Below are 22,270 nucleotides of genomic sequence, written 5' to 3' on the forward strand. Positions count from 1 at the left end.
AGAAATAAAGCATCCATTCTAAACCATTGTAATTTTGAAAGCTCATTAAGCGATTGGTCATAACTTGAGGACTACCTGAATATCTCCAGTTGCAGAAAAATAAAATTTATTTACACAGTATCTGAATTTTTCAGTTAGCATCATTTCTTGTATGTTTCTTTATTTTTTATATTCTGCAGCTCTCTGTTTTGAATTCAGTTTTTTCTATAAAGGTGCAATGAAGTTTAAAAAATTGGATTCATACAGAGAGCAATATGGGAAGAGATGCATGGCTACTACATTATTTGTACAATGACTGATAATGTTCCATATGATGCATGTATATCTCTTGATAGGTTAGAAAACATGCAATGTTTGTGCTATACTCATGTAATGTTATGTCACGTTTATAACAAATATTTTGTTGTACCAGATGGTTAATATTTCATGTGCTGACTTAGACTGCAGCTGGTTATTCTTTTTAAAATTTCTTAAAACAGAATGTAATTATTCACTTGAAAAAGTGGGACCAATATTTAATTCCATATGTCCATATAGCTATGATTATTGCAGTTTAGGGTCAATAGAATGATCGACTTTTTTGGTCAGTTCATTTCTGTAGATATGACACATCAAATATTTAGTGAAATTGAGATGCAGTAAGAGGACATGATGTATCACTTCAGCAAATGCTCTGTTAATGATTAGATGAAATTGAGTAACAATGTGCAATAAGTACAACTAGGATTTGGAAAAATAGTGAAGAATTCAAAATCTCTTGAAGAAGAATTTTGAGATGTTTTCACTCAGAAAAAATTAACAAATGTTCAAAACATTTTATTAAATTTGGAAATTTGATTGCTTGAAAACATTCTGTTTTCAGAGCTGTCTTTCTATTTATGTTTTGAAACAATTTATAATTTATACATATTTAAGTATACCTGACTTTTATGCAGAGTTTATAGCACTTATATATTATTTCCTTCAACTCTGTAGATACCTGAAGATGAAAAAATTGCAATAATTGAAGACTTTGAAATTCCATTAAAAGTGTACCTGTTACTTATTATGCTTGTGAGGTTTTTTGTTTTGTTTTGTTTTGAAATTTAATTTTGAGTTGAATGAGGGAATTGTTCAGTTAACAGGATAAATATTTCATGAAGTTAATTTCTAGATATCCACTGAATCTGAATATTAGCAAGGGTGGGCATTTCAAGAAGAGGGCTGGCCTAAATTGTTGATCAGATTACCGTACATAAAAGAATGCACTAGGAAATGCAATTTATTTTATCTCAGGATATTGGAACAGGCGATATTTGATACTGGAGCCATGACTGGATGTCCGTTTTGGAAGAACAAATACCAGTAAGTACATTTCTCCTTTTTGTGAATAAAAAAGAGATATTGGGATAAACAAAAACAAATGAAATAAATATCTAAGTAGCTAAAATAATATTTTAAAAAAAATCCTAGAAGCAGCTTTTGTTATTTTTGGAACCCTATTTTTATTTCTTTTTTGCAGTGCTTTTAATTGATAAACACAGAATCAGTCTTGTCTTGTTACAAATTCAAATAACCAGCATAGTGATATAATGTGTTATAATGTTCTTTTCTGTTGGCAGTACTTAGCTCTGTTATCATTTGTTTATTCATAGATTTAATTTTAGTAAACTGGCTTTGGAAGATGGGGCAGATGACAAATCACAGGAAGGATTAAACAAGGCTAGCAAAGGTGGTCTTATCTATGGCGAATATCTACATGTAAGTATGATATAGTGGTACTGTTTAAAAAATGACCAATCTGTAACTAAATATTTCTGCAGTTTCTGTAGCTGTTTAAGTATGTTGTATGATTATGAAACTCTTGATTATTGTAATGAATCTTCAAAAGACTTTCACGTTTTAGCTACAGATCTTTAAACTGTCTCAGTAACCCCAATAGGCAAATAGCCATCTGTCCCCATCGCCCTCCCCAGTGTGATTCACCAAAGCAGTACTACTTTATGAGTCCTACTTTATAAAGGACAGTTTTCCATTTGAAGACTTGCTTTAAATTAACTTTGGTTTTGGCTTTTTTGATGATTCTACATTCTATGTCTAATTTATAAGGGACTAGCCATCAATAGCAGCTAGATTGCAGTATGTATAGTTCCACTAATTTATGGTAAGATACATTGTATTTACTTTGTGGTAATGTATTTCCTTTCTTAGATGGTGCAAAAACTAATTTATCTACTGCCGGCAAATTGTTCACAAAATTTTTAAAAATCAGGAATAATTGGTCTTCATAACTTAATATGAACTACCAAGTTTTTCTTTTCTCTCAGCAAAATATGTTTTGAATACATTGGATTTGTAACAGAATAAGACTCTGCCAGTTGTACTGTAAATAATAGCCATGGATTATTATTTTTTTTAAAGAAGAAGGTGGCAGTAAAGTCTTTGTAGGGCAGGAGAAAAATATCATCTTATGCTTTTATTTTTAAATTGTTCATCTTTTTCCAGCTGAATTTCCCTGCCAGATAAAAATCAATAGTAGAAAAATTACTGAAAAAGCTCTAACAGTAGAAATACCATGTACCAAGAACAAACATGTTTAATCCAGATCCATAATTTCCTATATTACTTTTAGGCTGAGAGTTACTTTATTGGCTGTTGGGTTCCCCACTCCCACTCCCCCGTGAAATTATTCTTGTCCTGCTGCTGCGGCGGCAGTTATATTTTTCAGCAGAAAATCAGGTTTGTTTGATACTTAATTATATTAACATGGGGATGGGGCAGCTGCAATAATTTTGCCACATTAAACATTAGTACATAGTATCCCTAGCCCACGGTGACTATGGCACCATCTCTTTCCAGTGTGAACATTTTGAGTTTTTACAATGATTCATAGAAAGGAAGCATTGGTGCTTCCCAAACTTTGGTGTCCTACTCATCCTTAATCTAAGAACAGCCCTATTAAATAATACGTTTAAAGACATCGTATGTATGGGCACGACTTTAAAGCTATTGTTTTCAAAATATAAAAGACTGATTATCAAGATTGAAGTGTGAATTTTTAATAAAGATATATTCATTATGTGATACAGAATTAAATGACATTATCTGCAGAACTATTGAAAGATCACCTTAGTCTTCTTTCTTTTAAAGCTGGATAAAATATTGAATGCACAGGAACTTCAGAGTGAAAACAAGGGAAACAAAATTCATGATGAACATCTGTTTATTGTGACCCATCAAGGTAAATCCTGAATAATCCAGTTAATTTTATTATCCTGTGATTACAAATACATGTTTGACTTTTAATAAAAGTGACTTTGTTCTATATACTATTTTAGTATAAGTAAAAGCATGTGTAAAAACAGCTAATATAACTCTTTAATTTCCATAACTATATCTTAGCTGAAAAGGCTGATGAATAACATTTGAATTGTCTTCAAATCTGGAACAATCCCTAGATTTCTTAAAACCAAAAAATTTAAGGTGTGTATAGGCAATCTTTCTAACTTATGTGAAAATTGCTAACTTTTCAGAATGCAGAATATATATGCAATAATGCAAATAAACTGATGTTCATTAATTATTAATTCAGTTATTACTTATAATCCTGGTATTTATTTATTGTCATTATTCTACTTTGTGATTTTAAACCATGTACATGGATACAAATCTGATTCTGTTATATATAAAATTATACAAATTATGTTGTATTTATGTTCGATACATGCTTTCAGATTTCATTTAGTTTCATCCATAAATTTCCCTGGGTATGTAGATTTACACTGGAACATAGTTTTGTTTTGCTAATTTTTTAAAAGTTATAGTATTTTTAATGTAGCAAAACCCAATATATGTATTTTGTATTATGATATCATACTACAAAGTCTGTACTTTCTACATTTATGTTGTGATGTCATATGCAAGTACGTAAGCTTTCATTGTGAATCACAAGATATATTGCAAAATTTTGATGAAAACAATGGTGCTGATGCTCCTGCCTTAAAATTATAAATGTCATTCTGGAATGGAGATGTTACTTACAGAACCTGTAAACTCTAAAAGAAAATCATGGGGAGTTTCTTTTACAATTGCAACAGTAAAAAGTTGTACTGGAACGTGTAGGGTTCAAATTCTCAGTCATCTACAAAACCATCAAAATAATCTTTGGCCCAATCATATCTCTTCAATTTAGCTATTTCACTGAATCATTGCAGAGTAAAGGAAGGGTGAGGGGAAACACTGTCCACACTGATTTGGCAGAATGGTGATGTAAAGATAATCATTGATCCATTTGCTATTGTTTATTATTAATAAAGAAATTAAGGATATCTGTGAGAGCACCCTAGACATTAAAATGTCTTCAGATTTTAGAAACTGGAGCATCTGGCCAAAATTATACAGTCATAAAATGCATCATTTGACTAGTAACAGCAATCATATAAATTACTCATTTATATACAAAATGGCAGCATTTTGAATTATCCGTCTGTTCTCAGTCTTCTTGTGCTAAAATATTTTTTTAATAAGAGCACAAGCAACTTTCACAAACGTTAAATGATAGATACATTATATAACTAGGGCCAAATTTCTCAGCTACATGCTTCTTGTACAGACAAACTTTTCATAATTTGCCTAAATAGAAATATTATCTGTATAGGAAACTGCAATTCAAATTTAATGTTTTTTTTTTTAAAAAAATTCTTTTAATACAAACATTCCATCATTCATTAAACAGTGTGTCATTTGGGTACAATTTTTTTGTGTCATAACAGTTAAAGCTTACCATTATTTTAATACTAAAACTTTATACTAAACATATCTATTGTTGTAACATTTCTCTTCTTAACTTATTTAACTTTATTATACATTACTTTCATATTTATTCTCTAACCATTGATAAAATAAACCCCATATATTATAGTAATTAGATTCTTCCTTTCTTTTAATTGCAAGTGTCAACTTGCCTCAGATCAGTGTTTAAGAAAATAAAGACCCAACTCCATCATTTTGAAGAAATTGGTAATTTATACTAAACAAGCCAGAACTGGAAGTAATCAAAACCACAGAGTCATATCCTCTCCTGAACCCTCCCCCTACTAGAGGTCATACAGTAATAATCCAATGTTGTCTTCCTCCTTGGCCACGTGTAGTTTCACTTCCGATATTCTCCCTGTGTCAATCTTCTGGATGGAATGTGAAGCAAGCAGCTGCCGTTACATTCACACCCCAAAACAGTTCAAACGTCTATTTAAAAAGGCTATCTCCCTCCCCCACAATTGCAATGTCAAGCCGAATGCTGGGAACAGTAAAATCCTCCCCCCTCCTCCATAAATCATGTAAGGCACTCAGTAAGAGCAAACTTTTAACAAGGTAATAAAACAGTAAAACAATCTAGTAGGAGAAATACACTTAATTAAAGCGGAGGCTGACAGCAAATATTAATCTATTCATTTCTGCACATTCTAATATTTTATTAATCACATTTTCATCTGTAGGAATCTCTTCACCTTTTCAATTTTGTGCATATACAATTCTAGCTGCAATTATTACATGAATAATCAAATATACATTTTCTTTACTATAATTTCTGGTAAAATCCCCAACAGGAATAACTCAGTATTTAAATCTTCAAATCAATATGCTGCTGCGTCATCTTCTCCAACCACATACGAATTCTTGCCTAGTATTTTTTTGCTTCTACACATGTCCATCACATGGATAATACGATCCTGGTATCTGAAGGCATTTCCAACATTTAGTTGATTTATCATAGAAGAACCCCTAAGTATTATCTTTGAAAAAGCTTTCACTACCAGTTCTCTTCCTAAACTTTGGTCACTAGCCACAGTCATCCCTATCTTCAAAAAAGGAGACCCCAGCTTAGTCGAAAACTACAGACCGATCTCCCTTTGCTGTATCACCTGCAAAGTCATGGAATCTATCATCAACCAATCCATTACCTCATACTTAGAAACAAACAACCTACTCTCCAACAAACAATTTGGTTTCAGAAAAAAATTATCATGTAACTTACAACTTCTGCACTGCAAAAACATATGGACTTCAAATCTTGATCAAGGCAAATCAATAGATGCAATCTACATAGACTTCTGCAAAGCTTTTGACTCAGTAGTACACGATAAACTTCTCCTAAAACTAATATCCTATGGCATCTCAGGACCCCTCCACAAATGGATATCTGCTTTTCTGTCTAACAGACAACAAGTGGTCAAAATTGGCAATGCTCTATCAAATCCTGTTCCTGTCAAGAGTGGCGTTCCTCAAGGCAGCGTTCTTGGACCAACACTCTTTATACTATACATTAATGATCTTTGTGACCATATCTCAAGTAATTGTGTTCTCTTTGCTGATGATGTCAAACTATTTAACATCACAGACAATACTTCTATCATTCAAAACGACCTTGATCATCTAACCGCTTGGTCTAAAAATTGGCAGCTCCAAATTTCAACCAGCAAATGCTCAGTCTTACATATAGGAAAAAAGAACCCAAAAACTAAGTACATACTAGATGGACATTACCTTACAGATGACCCCATCCCGTTAAAGACCTTGGAGTTTTCATGTCAAATGATCTAAGTGCCAAAGCCCACTGCAATTACATAGCAAAAAAAGCTCTAAGAGTTGTAAACCTAATCTTGTGTAGTTTCTTTTCCAAAAACACCACACTATTAACCAGAGCATATAAAACATTTGCTAGACCAATTCTAGAATACAGCTCGCCTGTTTGGAACCCTCACCACATCTCTGACATCAATACAATTGAACGTGTCCAGAAATATTTTACAAGAAGAGTTCTCCATTCCTCTGAAAACAATAGAATACCCTATCCCACCAGACTTGAAATCCTAGGCTTAGAAAACTTGGAACTCCGTCGCCTTCGACAAGACCTAAGCTTAACTCACAGAATCATCTATTGTAATGTCCTTCCGGTTAAAGACTACTTCAGCTTTAATTGCAATAATACTAGAGCAACTAATAGATTTAAACTTAATGTCAACCGCTTTAATCTAGATTGCAGAAAATATGACTTCTGTAACAGAATCATCAGTGCTTGGAACACTTTACCTGACTCTGTGGTCTCTTCCCATAATCTTAAAAGCTTTATCTAAAAACTTTCTACTATTGACCTCACCCCATTCCTAAGAGGACCATAAGGGGCGTGCATAAGCGCACAAATGTGCCTACCATTCCTGTCCTATTGTTTTTCTTTTCTTCTTTCTATATATATGCTTATACCTCCTTATATTTACCCATATATGTTTATATACTATATAATCTTTTGTATGATTTCTACATATATTGTTGTGACAAAATAAATAAATAAAAATAAATAAATATCTTTAAACATTTTTGCCCGTCTTTCAGGTGACAGATGCCATCTATAAAACATCTTATACAGATTCTCTTTGTAAGCAGTTGATTTTGTTGACTTATAATTTCTATCCCATAGTTGCTGTCATTTATCTAACTCTATCGTATAGCCAAAAATTTTTGCCCATGCTATCGTTTTTTTAACTTGTTCTTCTAGTTTAATATTCATTAAATAACTGTACAATTTTCTTATCACTTCCTCATCTGTTCCTGTTAATGTCTTATCTAATTGTCAATTCCATATAAAACCATATAATTTAGCATTTTTTTTATATCTAGTTTGTATTTGCAGTTGTGTATACCACACCGTATCTATCCCATTTTTCCAAATCTTGTTTTGTTTTAAGTTCCCTCTTTTCTGACAAAATATCTTTATATCTACCAATATTTCCCATATTAATAATATTTGGATGTATTAGTGCTTCCATTGTCAAAAGCCAAACTGGTATCTTCAAGTAATGTTGTTCTCTAGTTTTCTCCCACCAGACTTGAATTTCTCCCATACTAATAATAAAGCATTTCTTATATAATATCTTTGAAAGTAACCATGTATCTTATTTTTCCCATACCATAAAAAGGCGTGCCAACCCAACTGCAAGTCATGTCCCTCCAATGTCAATAATCTTGTATTTCTCAATACAATCCATTCTTTCATCCATGTTAATACTGCTGCCTGGTAGTATAGTTCCCAGTTTGGTAGTCCAAACCCTCCTCTGGTTCTCGCATCTTGTAAAAGTTTTAAATTAGATTCTTGCCTTCTTCCCCTGCCATACAAATTTCACTATTATTTTGTTCAAATTTTCAAAATATTTTTTCTCCAATGTTATTGGAATTGTTTGGAATAAACAATAGCCTTGGTAATATATTCATCTTGATTGTTTCCTTGGTAATATATTCATCTTGATTGTTGCTATTCTTCCTGTTAACTATAATTGCAAATTTTTCTATCTCTGCAAATCTGTCTCAATTTGTTTTATCAGTTTATAAAAATTATCTTCCTTAATTGTAACACAGCTTGCTGTTAGTTGAATCTCTAAATATTTTACTTTCTTAGTGATCTGAATATCTAACTTCTTTGTTAACTCCCTTTTCTGCTTCTCTGTAATGTTTTTCACTATTATCTTAGTTTTCTCTTTATTAATTTTCAATCCTGCCACCTCACCATATTTTTCTATTCTTTCTAATAGTTTTAGGCCTGTTTCTTGTGGATCTTCTAAAATAAGCACCAAATCATCTGCAAATGCCTGTAATTTATATTCATCCTTTTTAATTTCCGTAACTTTCATCTCCTTATCCTGTCTTATATTTCTATTTAATACTTCCAGTGTCAATACAAATAATAGTGGGGATAAAGGACATCCCTGCCTTGTGCCTTTCATAATATTAACCTTTTCCGTCATATCTCCATTTACCATCAGCTTTGTCAATTGTTTATAATATATCATCTTAAACATATTAGTAAATCTCTCCCCAAAGTCCATAACTTTTAATTGAATCAACATGAATTGTGAGTTGACGTTATCAAACGCCTTCTGTGCATCAAGGAATATCAAGGCCATTTGTTTCTCTGGATGTGCTTCATAATATTCCAATGTATTCAAAATTATTCTCAAATTGTCTCTGATCTGTCTCTTAGGTACAAAGCCATTTTGATCTGTATGTATAAATTAATTAAAAATCTCTTTAATCTTTCTGCCATTATTGAGGTAAATATCTGTTAATCAGCATTTAACGGGGAAATCGATCTGTAATTTTTTATCCATTGCAGGTCTGAATCTTCTTTCGGAATGAGGTTAATATATGCCTCTGTCCACAAAGCTGGCATTTTCACCTCTAACAATAGTTCATTAAATACTTCCAGCATTGTATTACTTATAACTTCTTGTAACTTTTTATATAACTCTGCTGGTAATCCATCTGGGCCCAGTGTTTTGCCATTCTTTTTTTAATTGCTTCTGTCAATTCCATCATTGTTATCCTTTCTTCTAGTGCCTTTTTAAATGTTTCTGGTATAATAGGTAATTCAGCTTTTTCTAAGTATTGTTTTATTTTTTCTTCTGGCATTGTCTCTTGTTTATATAATTTTTCATACTAATCATGAATCTTTTTTCCCCCTCATCATTTCGATAACATACAGTCCTTTTATCATCTATTAATTGGAACTGCAATTCAAATTATGGGTGGTGATTACAGAATGTAAATCTGATGGGAGAGCTGATGATTACAAGTTTATGTACTGTTTAAATATTCAGATATGATTATCATGTTGTTTTCTTTGAGCAGAATCATGGCATCCTTGGTCTGCTCTTATTATTACTACAAAAGTACAATCTGGGATTATTTTCTGTACTGTGAGATTATAACCAGCAATTTCTACTGATTTGACATTGTAGATTCTTCACATGTACATTTAAATGCCATTTCAGGGACAAATGAGATTGTGTTACAGATTGTGTTACAGTAATTTCATACTTTACTACCAAGTTTGTGCACACATACTGTAGTTTTTATGTAGCTAGACTTTTTCAAAGATTATTTGGCATAAACATTAAGATTAGGATTTTTGAGAATTGATGTGCTTCTGATTTACTGTAAACCTTTGTATTCAGAGCGATGAATGTATGGAGAATAGTAGAATGGACATCTACAAACTTTTGCTTTCTGTACCAAAACCATCAAATCTTAGCCAAAGGGGCGTGCATAAGCGCACAAACGTGCCTACCGTTCCTGTCCTATTGTTTTTCTTTTCTTCTTCCTATATATGTTTATATGTGTATATACTATATAATCTTTTTGTATGATGTTGTGACAAAATAAATAAATAAATAAAATAAATAAATATTGAATTGGCTAGTAAAAGCAAATGAAAAATAATCAGGATAGAAAAGTATATCGATTTACAGTAGTTTTACTCACTTTTGGGGTTTTAAAGATATTTTAAATATAGTATGAATCTCTATTAATTAACTTTTATTTATTTCTTGAAACCTGAACTAATGTTCCTTTCAACTTTAGCTTATGAATTATGGTTCAAGCAGATCCTATGGGAACTGGATTCTGTTCGAGTGATATTTCAAAATGGTCATGTAAGTAGAACAGAACTATTTTATTTAAATTTCTCTTTGGATTCTGATTCTTATAAAAAACAATTTGAAATTCAGCTTGTGAAATTTGGATATTCTGAACATCTACAATAATCACCATTTTTGGGATTTTTAGATTAAATCTCTAAAACTTATTACTGAAGAGCACAATTAAAATTCTTCGGGCTTCAGTCCTATAGACTTTTACCAGAAAGAAAATCTTATTATTTGGAGGGAAATCCCACTGTACTCACCGATGTATTCTGACAAAGAAAGAAAGACATGACCTCATCAGGCAATAGGAGATGAAAATGTGGAAATATCAAAATTGTGCCTGGAGGCTGTGAGGGATCAATGGATGTCGGATGGGGCAAAACAAGCCTAGATTAAACCTTAGTAAGGTGTGCTATTTGTAAATGTTATCAAATGACTGTTACAATTCAAGCAGTCTATGGGTTATGATTTTATTGTTATTTTTCTGCTTTTCAGTCAAGTCATAATAATATTTTTTTATATATACATTCAAACTAAGGTGAGAGATGAAAGGAACATGCTGAAGGTGGTTACTCGAATGCAGAGAATTTCAATAATCCTTAAATTGCTTGTGGAACAATTTTCCGTCCTAGAAACAATGACAGCTCTGGACTTCTTTGACTTTAGGTACAAACATTTTAGATCTTTGATTCATTTATATGTGCCCTTACTGTATTTGCAAAGGTCTTAAAATGAATTTACAGGAAACAAAATACTGATAAAAGAAAAAATATTTGTAGTTTAGGATTGAAATGAGGAATTGTTGGTGCTGAGCTTGGCTACTTTCTTGCAAACATTTCATTACCCAAGCTAGGTAACATCAGCAGTGCTAGTAGTTTGCTCTGTTTATATTATAGTGGCTTACCCTGTCAGTGTTGGAAGGAATGGTCTTGGAAGTTCGTTTGGGCTGTTTACTGGTAGTTTATTTGGCAGCTCCTTGATTGAGGTAGTGTTTACTTCTTGATTGTTAATCTCATCTGGGTGTTGATTGCTGGGGAGGAGGTGTTCCCTTTTTGGTTTGTTAATTGTCTCTTTTGCACAGTATGTAGATATTTTTTATGTCTCCGTCTGGCTAATTTGTCAGAGTGCCAGGATTCTAGACAGAAACTTCAAACAAGCTAACAGTAAACAACCCAACCAAAGTACCTCCAAGACCAGATGTGGGTTTCAGCGGGTTCTGACCAGTTCTGGAGAAAAGCGGAAATTTTGAGTAGTTCGGAGAACCGATAGTAAAAATTCTGACTGGCCCCGACCCCATCTATTCTCTGCCTCCTGAGTCTTAGCTGATCAGGAAGAAATGGGGATTTTGCAATAACCTTTCCTTGCCACGCCCACCAAGCCACACCACGCCCACCATGCCACACCCACAGAACCGGTAGTAAAAATTTTTGAAACCCACCACTGTCCAAGACCATGCACTTACAGGGTAAACAGTAGAATATAAAATGAGAGCAAACTCTACTCCCTGCTAGAACTGATGATATTATCTAGTTTGGGTAATGAAACATCTGCAAGGAAACCAAGCTCAGAGAGCACCAAGGACCCCTCACAAAAACTTAGTATATTTCTATCAGGATTTGTAGTGATGATAACAGTAATGTATGAGCATTTCACAGAATTGAAGAATAGAGGTCTTTATCCTGACAGAATTAGGAATCTAGAATACAAAAAAGGAAAAATTACAAAGGAGAGAACAATAAACACAGGGGAAACCAGTAAAGAACTTCAAACTACATATAATTAGGCTTAACTGCAGGTTTAACTGGCAGGTCTGTGGTAAGCAAAATAGATGTAACACTACTGGATGGCATCTAAGGTACACATTACCATGGCCAAATCTTACAAGATCACCAACTCACATGAGATTTTAATGTTCCTGCATGGAATTGTTGTTGTTGTTTTGTTGTTGAATCATTGAAATTTCAGAAATTTACTAAGATTTCAGAAATTTTAAAAATGGTGGGTTGTTTTTTTTTGTTTGTTTTTGGGTGGGGATAGAACATTGCTCCTATTGTACAATGCTGTTTGAAACATTCTGAAGACAAGTCGTTCCACTGGTTAATTGTTCTCACTGTTAGGAAGTTTCTGATTAATTCTAGGTTGTTTCTCTCCTTAGTTTACCTTTATGTCTATGTTGACTACCTGAAATAGTCAACCTGAAGTGGTCAACCTCTATAGTACATCCTGCTCCTTAAGAATTAGGCTAGAAACTTCATGAGATGTGAATGACTTTTTCAAGTCCTTTAGGAAAAATATGCAGTATTTCTATCCTTATTCAGATGTCTTGGATGGCATTCTGGATGAATTAAAATAAAAATTAAGTAGTGAGTTTCAACTTAATTCCAGTTTGTATAAACACATACTGTAACTGGGCTTATATATTTAAAAATAAGTCTTACAAGGTTTGAGTCACTTTTGATTAAGCATACAAAATGTCAAGGGACTGGGAGAAACGCACCAAAATTGACCTGATTAAAATCAATGAGACAAGTTATTCAGGATCAACATAAATCTAATTTATTTCCAAGGATATGATTCTATGCCTAAAATTGGGATTCTGTCCAGAGTGATTGCTTGAACAAAGATTGATGATTCAATTGACTTCACAATTACTTGATGTAATAGAATAACACCACAAAATCAAACATGCTTTTTTATTCAGAATAATAAATTACTACACTTTCTTCTATTTTTAAAGAGATTATCTGAGTCCAGCTTCAGGATTTCAGAGTTTACAGTTTCGATTATTGGAAAATAAGATTGGTGTCCCTCAAAGTTTGAGAGTTCCATATAACAGAAGGCACTATCGGGATAACTTCAAGGGAAAGGAATATGAATTATTGCTTAAATCAGAACAAGAACCAACACTACTGCAGCTAGTCAAAGTATGATTTTCTCATTTACTACTTAACTGGTCATGCAGAGTTGTGATCATAAAAGGGCTCATCCACCCTTGGGCTTTGATTTGTTCACAGCTTTTCCTTTTAAAAAATCAGCTTAGTTGAATTTTGCCACACTGGAATAGGTATTGGTAAAATATAAGGAATTAAAAACTGGATGGGTTTTCTGGTTGGATATGGGAAGGAAGGCTGCTACTCCTATTATCTTGTTTGTCGATGCTATGCTTTGCTATGGCTAGTCACTAAGCACTAGCTTGCTAATTCACACATTGCAACTGGTGCAGTCAGTTGACGTTTACTTCCTTGCATTTTATAAGGCATGGCTGGAAAGAACACCAGGACTTGAACCAGAAGGATTTAATTTCTGGGGAAAATTTGAAGCAAATGTACTTAATGGATTAGAACACGAATACGCAATAGTACAGGTACATATTCCAATTTATCATGTTGTCCTTAGATAGATAAATAGTTTTCCAAAGGTGATTAACATTTGTAGCAAAACTTCCTGGTTGCAGTTCTGATAAGAGAGCATATATATATGAATTGTACCCCCACTAATCCATATGGATTGGTTTAAGATTGCTGGTGCATTTATTTATGCATGGGCATGCATGGGATCTGATTGCTTTTGTTGAAATAATGAAAGCAGAATTGCAGTGAAGCTTTGTTGTTTTGGATATGCATGCAATGTTGCGACATGTATATAAGAGGGATACGTCTTACATCATGATTGCACAATCATGGCACTGCTGTTATCATGTTGTCCTCCTTAACCATCCTGCACATGCTACTGGTAGGGGAGAACATTTATCTTACGGCAACACTGCTATAATAGTCTTCTCAAATAGTTCAGTTCTCAAATGTTGGTGTGCTGTAGATGAGGATGACTTATTTTAACAAGTTCAGACCCTGAACCAGATAATCTGACAAAATCTAAAGTCCTTATTTGGACATTTAAACAAATAGAATATTCAAAATCAATTAATTCAGGAATGATTATATAGTTACAAGCACAGTTTTTAAGAGTGTATAAGAGAATGTGTTATTAATAGATGTGGTTATCTTGTTATAATAAGATAAAGGTAAAGGTTCCCCTCGCACATACATGCTAGTCATTCCTGACTCTAGGGGGCGGTGCTCATCTCCGTTTCAAAGCCGAAGAGCCAGCACTGTCCGAAGACGTCTCCGTGGTCATGTGGCCGGCATGACTCTACGCCAAAGGCGCACGGAACTCTGTTACCTTCCCACCAAGGTGGTCCCTATTTTTTCTACTTGCATTTTTACATGCTTTCGAAACTGCTAGGTTGGCAGAAGCTGGGACAAGTAACGGGAGCTCACCCCGTTACATGGCAGCACCAGGGATTCGAACCGCTGAGCTGCCAACCTTTTGATCGACAAGCTCAACGTCCTAGCTCTTTGAGCCACCGCGTCCCTCTCTTGTTATAATACAGACTGGTTATTCATTTCTGTGCCCAAGTTTGTTTTAGGATAACAGCTGTGTACAGAGTCAATAATTTCCATCCATATTTAGGATATTCCATGCTCTTTCTCATTGGTGCCTTCCAGATGTGTTGAAAGCTGCAGTCTTGGGAACACTAGAGGGCCATGTTAGAGGAAGTTCATGATTTATTAATTGATCCCCAAGCAGAGGCAGCCAAGTCTGCAGTAGTTTCCTTTTCATGCTGACATTTTTGTGTTTTATTTTAATCACACATGCACACAAGAGGAACTGTGATTGTCATGAGTTAAACAAAGGACTTGCGGGAAAAAGCTCTGGATATATGAAATGCAAAGGGAAAATATTCCCCATAAATGCAAGTATAGATAAGTAAAATGTTTTTTAAAAAATAGAATTGTCTTTGAAAGGCTAAAGAAGACTCTGAGGAAAAAGAAGATCAAATGGCAGAACTTCAGAAGCAAAAAGAAGTACTTATGTCATTATTTGATGAAAAACTCCATGAACATCTTCTTAGTAAAGGTAAGCATAGTAAAGGTAAACACAGGTAGTCCTTGACTTACAACAATTCATTTAGTGACCGTTCAAACTTACAAAGGCACTGAATGAAGTATTTTATTATGAATAAATTGTGACCATTTTTCACACTTACAACCATTGCAGCATCCCCAGGGTCACTTAATCAAAATTCAGATGCTTGGCAACCGACTTATATTTATGACAGTTGCAGTGTCCTGGGGTCACATGATCATCTTTTGTGATCTTCTGACAAGCAAAGTCAATGAGGAAATCAGATACACTTAACCGAAATTACTGTAACAACTGCAGTGATTCATTTAACAACTGTGGCATGAACAGTTGTAAAATGGGACAAAAATAAAATTGAGGACTATCTGTAATAATAGTATGAGCAGAAGTGGATTTTCAGTTCTTGATAGACAACATAAATATCTGCATTTTGTATTATTTTCCACTTTTTAATTTTTGCAGGTGACAGAAGATTGTCTTATAAAGCAATGAAAGGAGCTTTAATGATATACTTCTACAGGTATGCAAAAGGTGATTGTCTCCGTAAATGGCTTTCCTAGTGTTATTTCTTTACTGAAGCATCTGGTTTTTGTTTTAACATTCTTAGCAAGCAGGATTAGGATTATTGAGAATAAGAAAATGGGCCCTTGTTTACCTTGTTTAGTTACTATTGTTTTAGTTGTTGAAGTTACAACAACACTGAAAAAAAAAAACTTTACAGTTTATTTACAACTATTTACAAACTTTGCTGCATCCCTTAATCCTTGATTGCTCTTGCAGCCAATAGATATTGTACTGTTCCTGATTTGTGATTTTTAATCCCTGCCCATCTTGCAGAGCAGAGATATTGCATAGGAAGAGGGAATAAGCAGTTTCTGTTCGACACATCAAAAGCAGGTTGGGAGCTGTGGGTATGTTGTGCAAACAACTTACAGCATTCTCTAGAAATCTCTTTCACTCCAAGTGATTTCTATAGGCCAGTGACAGCTAGCCTTTTCTGGCCTGAGTGCCCAAAGCGCATGTGCACCCGAACCCCCAAAATCCAATGCGCACGCAGCCCCATGTATGTGCTGCTTTTCCCATGCATGCACACGCAAACTCTGCATGCACCTGCCCGAACATGTATGTGCAGCCTCCCTGCATGTGCCCGGCCTCTGTGGCAGACACTCGAAGACCAGCTGGCCGGCGGGAGGCATATGCACATGTGCGGCAGAGCTGAACTGGGGTGATAGCTTGCGTGCCCACAGAAAGGACACCGTGTGCACCTCTGGCACGTGTGCCATAGGTTCGCCATCATGGTTATAGGCAATGTCTCCTTTGAGTCAGCACAATTCTATCTTATCTAAAGCGATTAGTCAAGTCTTTTGCAAACTGACACCCTTCTCCTTCCATGTAGAGCATAAGAAAACAAATGGGGGAAAGCTGCACTAAATATTTACTTTGACCCTAAGCTTCATTTATGCCTGTTTATATTTATTTCAAAAGAATATAAACAGGAGCAGCAAATTTTGAGAAGCAAATTTGAAGTCTATTTTCTGTGTTCTGCTGATTATTTTTAGCTATTAAACTGTCTCAAATTGCTTTAGCAATTATGTTTATTATTTTCTTTTTTTGCTTTAACACAAACTGATAAATGGGAATTTAATCAACTTTCTTCTATTATTTAAGAGAGGAACCTCGTTTCCAAGTTCCTTTTCAGCTTCTTACTTCTCTTATGGATTGCGATGTGCTAATGACTAAATGGAGATGTAAGTTCTCTTTTGAGCCTTCCTTTGATGCAAATAGCATTATTTTCATTTGACATTGCCACTATAGTCAACATGAAACATATTTTCAAGATTGACAGTTTAGGATTTTGTAGCAGACTAAATAGTTATTCCATCCTGTAGTGCCCTAGATTGTAAAAAGTTACAGGAGATGAGCACAATTGGCTTATAACTTCAGGCATGTAATGATTTAACTGATGGATACATTTGAAATACTCAGATACTGCTTCTGCCACAAAGTTATCCACATTTAGCAAATCATTTTATTTTAACCTTACTTCTGCTCATCTGGAATGAGGGATGATATCACAAAACTACCTTATGCAGCAAATAATACGATAATATATTGTGTAATAAATATATTCCAAAGTCGTGATCTTATCCTCATTTTGGTAAATCTAGGCTATATTAAATCCTGTAGAATATACCTATTAGACTTCCATGATATCCACTTTGAAATAAAATAGGTATGCATCCATTTAATTCTAAATAAAGTAATATAAAAGTAATAAACTAATATAAAAGTTAAGTTTATGGAACTGATGAAACAATTCTCATTTATAACAATTATATTATCTTTTTATATCTTAAAATGGAAAATGAACAAAGTGAATTTCTATATATTTAGATAACCATGTGTGTATGGTGCACAGAATGATTGGCAGCAAGGCTGGGACTGGAGGTTCATCAGGCTACCAGTATCTACGCTCAACTGTGAGGTACGTTTAGGAAGTCAACTTCAGCTTTTGTTATTATTTATTTATTTTATTTTATTTTTATTTTATTTTTTTATTATTTATGAATGGCAAGACACATACCATATTCATATCAAAAATGGATAAAAATGTGAATCAAGAATTATTTGGCATCTACATACAGCCTTCTTAGCAATATTTGCAGAGCAGATCTCATGTTTTTAAGTTTACAAGAGTTCATATTGCTCTTTTTGTAGGAAACCACCACAATATGCTGTGGGTAAAGTGTACATGCTTGGCTACACAATTATGCTTTCTCCTTGTGGATTTAATTTCCTTTTTAAAAAATATACAGGTAGTCCTCAACTCACGATCAATTGTTTAATAATGGTCCAAGGCTACCATGGCCATGGAAAAAATGACTATGACCTGTAGATGCACTTACAATTGTCGCACTACTCCCAGTTATGTGATCACAATTTGGTACTTAGCAACCAGCTCACATTTACAACTGTTTGCAGTATCCTGCAGTCTTATGATCATGATTTGTGATCTTTTTTGCCGATTTCCTGCAAAAAGTCAAGTGGGGAATCTGGGTTCACTTAATGACTGTGAATCACTTAATGATCGTCATAAAATGGTGGCAAAATTGCATCTGACTCAACTTACGATTGCAAACAATTTCTAAGAAATTCTGGCACAAATGTGGTAATAAGTCAAGGACTACATATAGACATATTCATTCCTCAAATACTTCCTTCATACGTCTGATTAGGAAGCATACCTACAGGATACATAGGGGGGGAAAAATCGAATTTTTAAAATTTTCTCTTGAACACTAGTAAAATTATTTAAAGCACCAATAGGATTAATGAAGGGAATCATAATTAATACAGCAAATGTATTGCCATAACCAATTCAAGCTGGACAGAAGATTTCTGTTGTGAGTGGTCTAAATGACCTTCATGCTATTAATATTAATCACATAGATTATTTATTGCAGGCAGTTCTTTGAGCAAATAAATTATTTGCTGATAGAATAGAATAGAATAGAATAGAATAGAATAGAATAGAATAGAATAGAATAGAATAGAATAGAATAGAATTTTATTGGCCAAGTGTGATTGGACACACAAGGAATTTGTCTTGGTGCATATGCTCTGTGTACATAAAAGAAAAGATACGTTCATCAAGGTACAACATTTACAACACAATTGATGATCAATATATCAATATAAATCATAAGGATTGCCAGCAACAAGTTATAGTCATACAGTCATAAGTGGAAAGAGATTGGTGATGGGAACTATGAGACAATTAATAGTAGTGCAGATTCAGTAAATAGTCTGACAGTGTTGATGGAATTATTTGTTTAGCAGAGTGATGGCCTTCGGGAAAAAACTGTTCTTGTGTCTAGTTGTTCTGGTGTGCAGTGCTCTATAGCATCGTTTTGAGGGTAGGAGTTGAAACAGTTTATGTCCAGGATGCGAGGGGTCTGTAAATATTTTCACGGCCCTCTTCTTGATTCGTGCAGTGATTTAATGTGGACAACATCTGTTTGAATGTAATTGAGAATTCATATGGTGTTGATAGCCAAAAGAAAACTAGCTTTCGTCTTCTAACTTGAGCCCCATGATACTCATGATTATAGATGTTATTGTCTAATAACATTTGGAAGTCCAATTCTGGTTGTAGACAATTTGCTCTAAGAATTGCGCGTTAATGAAAGCACATTTGGATGGTTGTATTTTAGCTCAGTTGATGCACTTTTATAATTTTGTTAAATAATATTAAAACCAATGAGGCCTTCTTAAGCAAGAGGTATTTTAAGAAACTATGCAATGCCCTACTTAGTGGGCTTCCAGTTTGCCAGTTAACTTTGAAAAAAGCCAAGAGAATTATATCTTCAATGGATACATCATTAAACAAAATAAGCATGTTTTGGGTGCCAAGAGAAGGGAGGTTAAGATGCCCTTAAATCTCCCTCCCTCCCTCCCCCCTCTCTCTCTCACACATGAACAACTAAAATTTAAAAGTCTGAGTTGAAGGTGTCATCATACATCTGATTTGTTTCTGTTTCATGGCAAAAGCTTCACTTCCATTGAGAGACACCATTGTTTTGCCTTGCTTGGCCTTAATGCAGCCATAGACACCTATATTAATTAATATTTACATAGTATTTAATGTCATAGCATGAATTACTATATATTGTCTCTTTTTGTACATTAGCTTTATTTCTTATTATGAGAACAAAAGGAGTCATTTTTGGCTTTAGCATTTATGCAAATCAATTCATAATTGTATAAAGTTGTACAATTGTCCAATAAAACTACAGTATATTAAATATAGAAAGATGTTAATTCTGTCTAATTATACCGTCATAATAACAATTAGCCATTTATATAACCCCCTTAATCAATGAAACAATTTTTGATAAATTATGACTAATAAGAGATCGTCATTATTCCCATAGCACAATTATCATCTGCAAGGTGAATGGCTGCAGCAGGGAATGCAGAATGCTCCTCTGGAAAATTCAGTCTAATCTAGCAAATTGATTCCAACCAACATGTTCTATTGTTAATGCTCACCTTAAAGGGACAAATAAAGTTGAAATCTTCTGGACAATAGGTTCTTCCCAGAAGAAAAAAATTAAAGATGTTTGCTCTTTCAGTGTCCCCTCACTGCAAACAGTCTTTTGCTGCTCTATTGATATTAGTGAGCATTAGGTAAAAGGCTTTCCACACTTGTTCATAGTTAAGGATATAATTAAAGCTATTATCAGAAGCATTGGGATCACTAGAAAGTTTCTAACATGTTTTTTCCCTCCTGAATTGACCATTCCCAACTGTTAAGCATTAGAACTGGATGCTAGTACATCAAAACAGTAAAAGCCTTGGATCGAGTCTAGTGTTATAGGTTCTGCTTGCCATTATCTATAAAATACTATGGAATTCCATTTCCATTAATATTTTTCTTTTTCTTTTTCAGTGACAGATATAAAGTATTTGTTGATTTATTCAATCTTTCAACTTACTTGGTGCCAAGAAGCTGGATCCCAAAACTGAATCCAACACTTCATAAATTCCTTTACACAGCAGAATATTGTGATAGTTCATACTTCAGCAGTGATGATTCAGATTAACAGCTTTCCTTAGACAAGTATTACAAACCCCATGCTTTTGATATATTGAGCTCCAGTTGGATAATGGTGATGGTGGCATAAAAGCCTGGAGGAGTCAACACACCTAGAGGCACTGGTTTAAAAAAACTTATACTGTGTAGATTAATAATTTATATATATATAAATATATGTATTTATGCACAATATACAGTAACATAGATTTTAATATATATGTATTTCAATTAATTATAAAAGAAAATATAGAAATAACCAGCTCAATTTTAAGCTTTAATAAATGAGTTTTACTCATTTAATAAATGAGTTTTACCTCCTTTATTAGACTGAACCAAGATGTTTCTGATTGATGCATTACGTTTGTAATAAATATATGATTTTAGGTTTATTACAGTTTAATTATGTCTTCAAATTTCCTTATGAAAGCTTGCTCCTGAAAACAGTATAAAAATGTTAGGATGGAGAAAGGAAGAAAATTGCATTATATATTAAAAAACTAAAGAAACCAGAGATTTATATAGAATTGGCAACATATGCTAGAGTAGCTTGCAGGAACATGTTATGCACATGTTAGAAAATGGTAGAAGTTTTTAATAAATGAAGGTTATTTGAAAGCACCTTCTTTTTTTTTTATAAAGAAATGAGAACTAATGTTATCAGGAGAAACAGAACATTTAAAAGGAAATGAGATACTTAAGAATTGTGAGAAAAGGATAGGTCAAGACATGGATCAGGAATGAATGGGTGCTTAGTGAACGGAATACAAAGTATGTAACCAGTTTAAAAAAAGTTGTAGTAGTTTTTATCAGATAGGGAGAATGAAAGAAGATTGAATTGCAAAACGAATGGATTAAGGAAGAACGACTGAGTCAAAAAAGGTTGAAGATAGAAAATAAATTGGTTGGGGGTGATTGATAAGAGCCTCAAAAACAGCATTTTAAACAACAAAAGGCAATAGATGAAGGAGAGTATGGCCGTAATCAAAGTAAATTAATTACAAGACAGAAAGGTATATTAAAAGGTTTTATGTAAATTAGATTTGGTTGTGCATAATTTATCTATGTGTATAATGTATTTATGTGTATAATAATACAGTTTCTTGTTTTTCTGCATTATTTCAAAAAGAAATAATGTTAATAGATGACAGCATATCAAATCTTATTGGTTGAATTGACTTGCCTTCCTTTCAGATGAATTAGCTAATCTGCAATTATGATAGATTTCCATGTATTTCTTTTCCAGTTATTATTGAACTAAAGTAGAAAATCATAGTGGGAGCAATTTTTGAAGTTCAAA

The 22,270-nt window shown here is 33.6% G+C and overlaps 2 protein-coding genes across 2 annotated transcripts in view; both read left to right on the plus strand.

Moving 5' to 3' along the window:
- The window catches only part of GUCY1B1 (guanylate cyclase 1 soluble subunit beta 1), a 112,601-nt gene extending 110,901 nt beyond the window's left edge, over nucleotides 1-1,700 (plus strand). The window contains exons 14-15 of the mRNA XM_058192229.1: nucleotides 1,276-1,344; nucleotides 1,635-1,700. Of these exons, the coding sequence (XP_058048212.1) occupies nucleotides 1,276-1,299 (24 nt within the window). The 3' untranslated portion in view covers nucleotides 1,300-1,344; nucleotides 1,635-1,700. The remainder of the gene's footprint in view (nucleotides 1-1,275; nucleotides 1,345-1,634) is intronic.
- TDO2 (tryptophan 2,3-dioxygenase) lies at nucleotides 989-22,132 on the plus strand. The gene is made up of 13 exons (XM_058192230.1): nucleotides 989-1,053; nucleotides 1,276-1,344; nucleotides 1,635-1,740; nucleotides 3,130-3,220; nucleotides 10,390-10,460; nucleotides 10,990-11,117; nucleotides 13,189-13,375; nucleotides 13,708-13,815; nucleotides 15,257-15,368; nucleotides 15,837-15,894; nucleotides 17,043-17,122; nucleotides 17,769-17,859; nucleotides 20,827-22,132. The coding sequence occupies exons 2-13, from the start codon at nucleotides 1,310-1,312 to the stop codon at nucleotides 20,978-20,980; spliced, it is 1,221 nt and encodes a 406-aa protein (XP_058048213.1). The 5' UTR covers nucleotides 989-1,053; nucleotides 1,276-1,309; the 3' UTR covers nucleotides 20,981-22,132.
- The last annotated feature ends 138 nt before the right edge of the window (nucleotides 22,133-22,270 follow it).

This window comes from Ahaetulla prasina, chromosome 8 (assembly GCF_028640845.1).
Source record: "Ahaetulla prasina isolate Xishuangbanna chromosome 8, ASM2864084v1, whole genome shotgun sequence".
Lineage (NCBI taxonomy): Eukaryota > Metazoa > Chordata > Lepidosauria > Squamata > Colubridae > Ahaetulla > Ahaetulla prasina.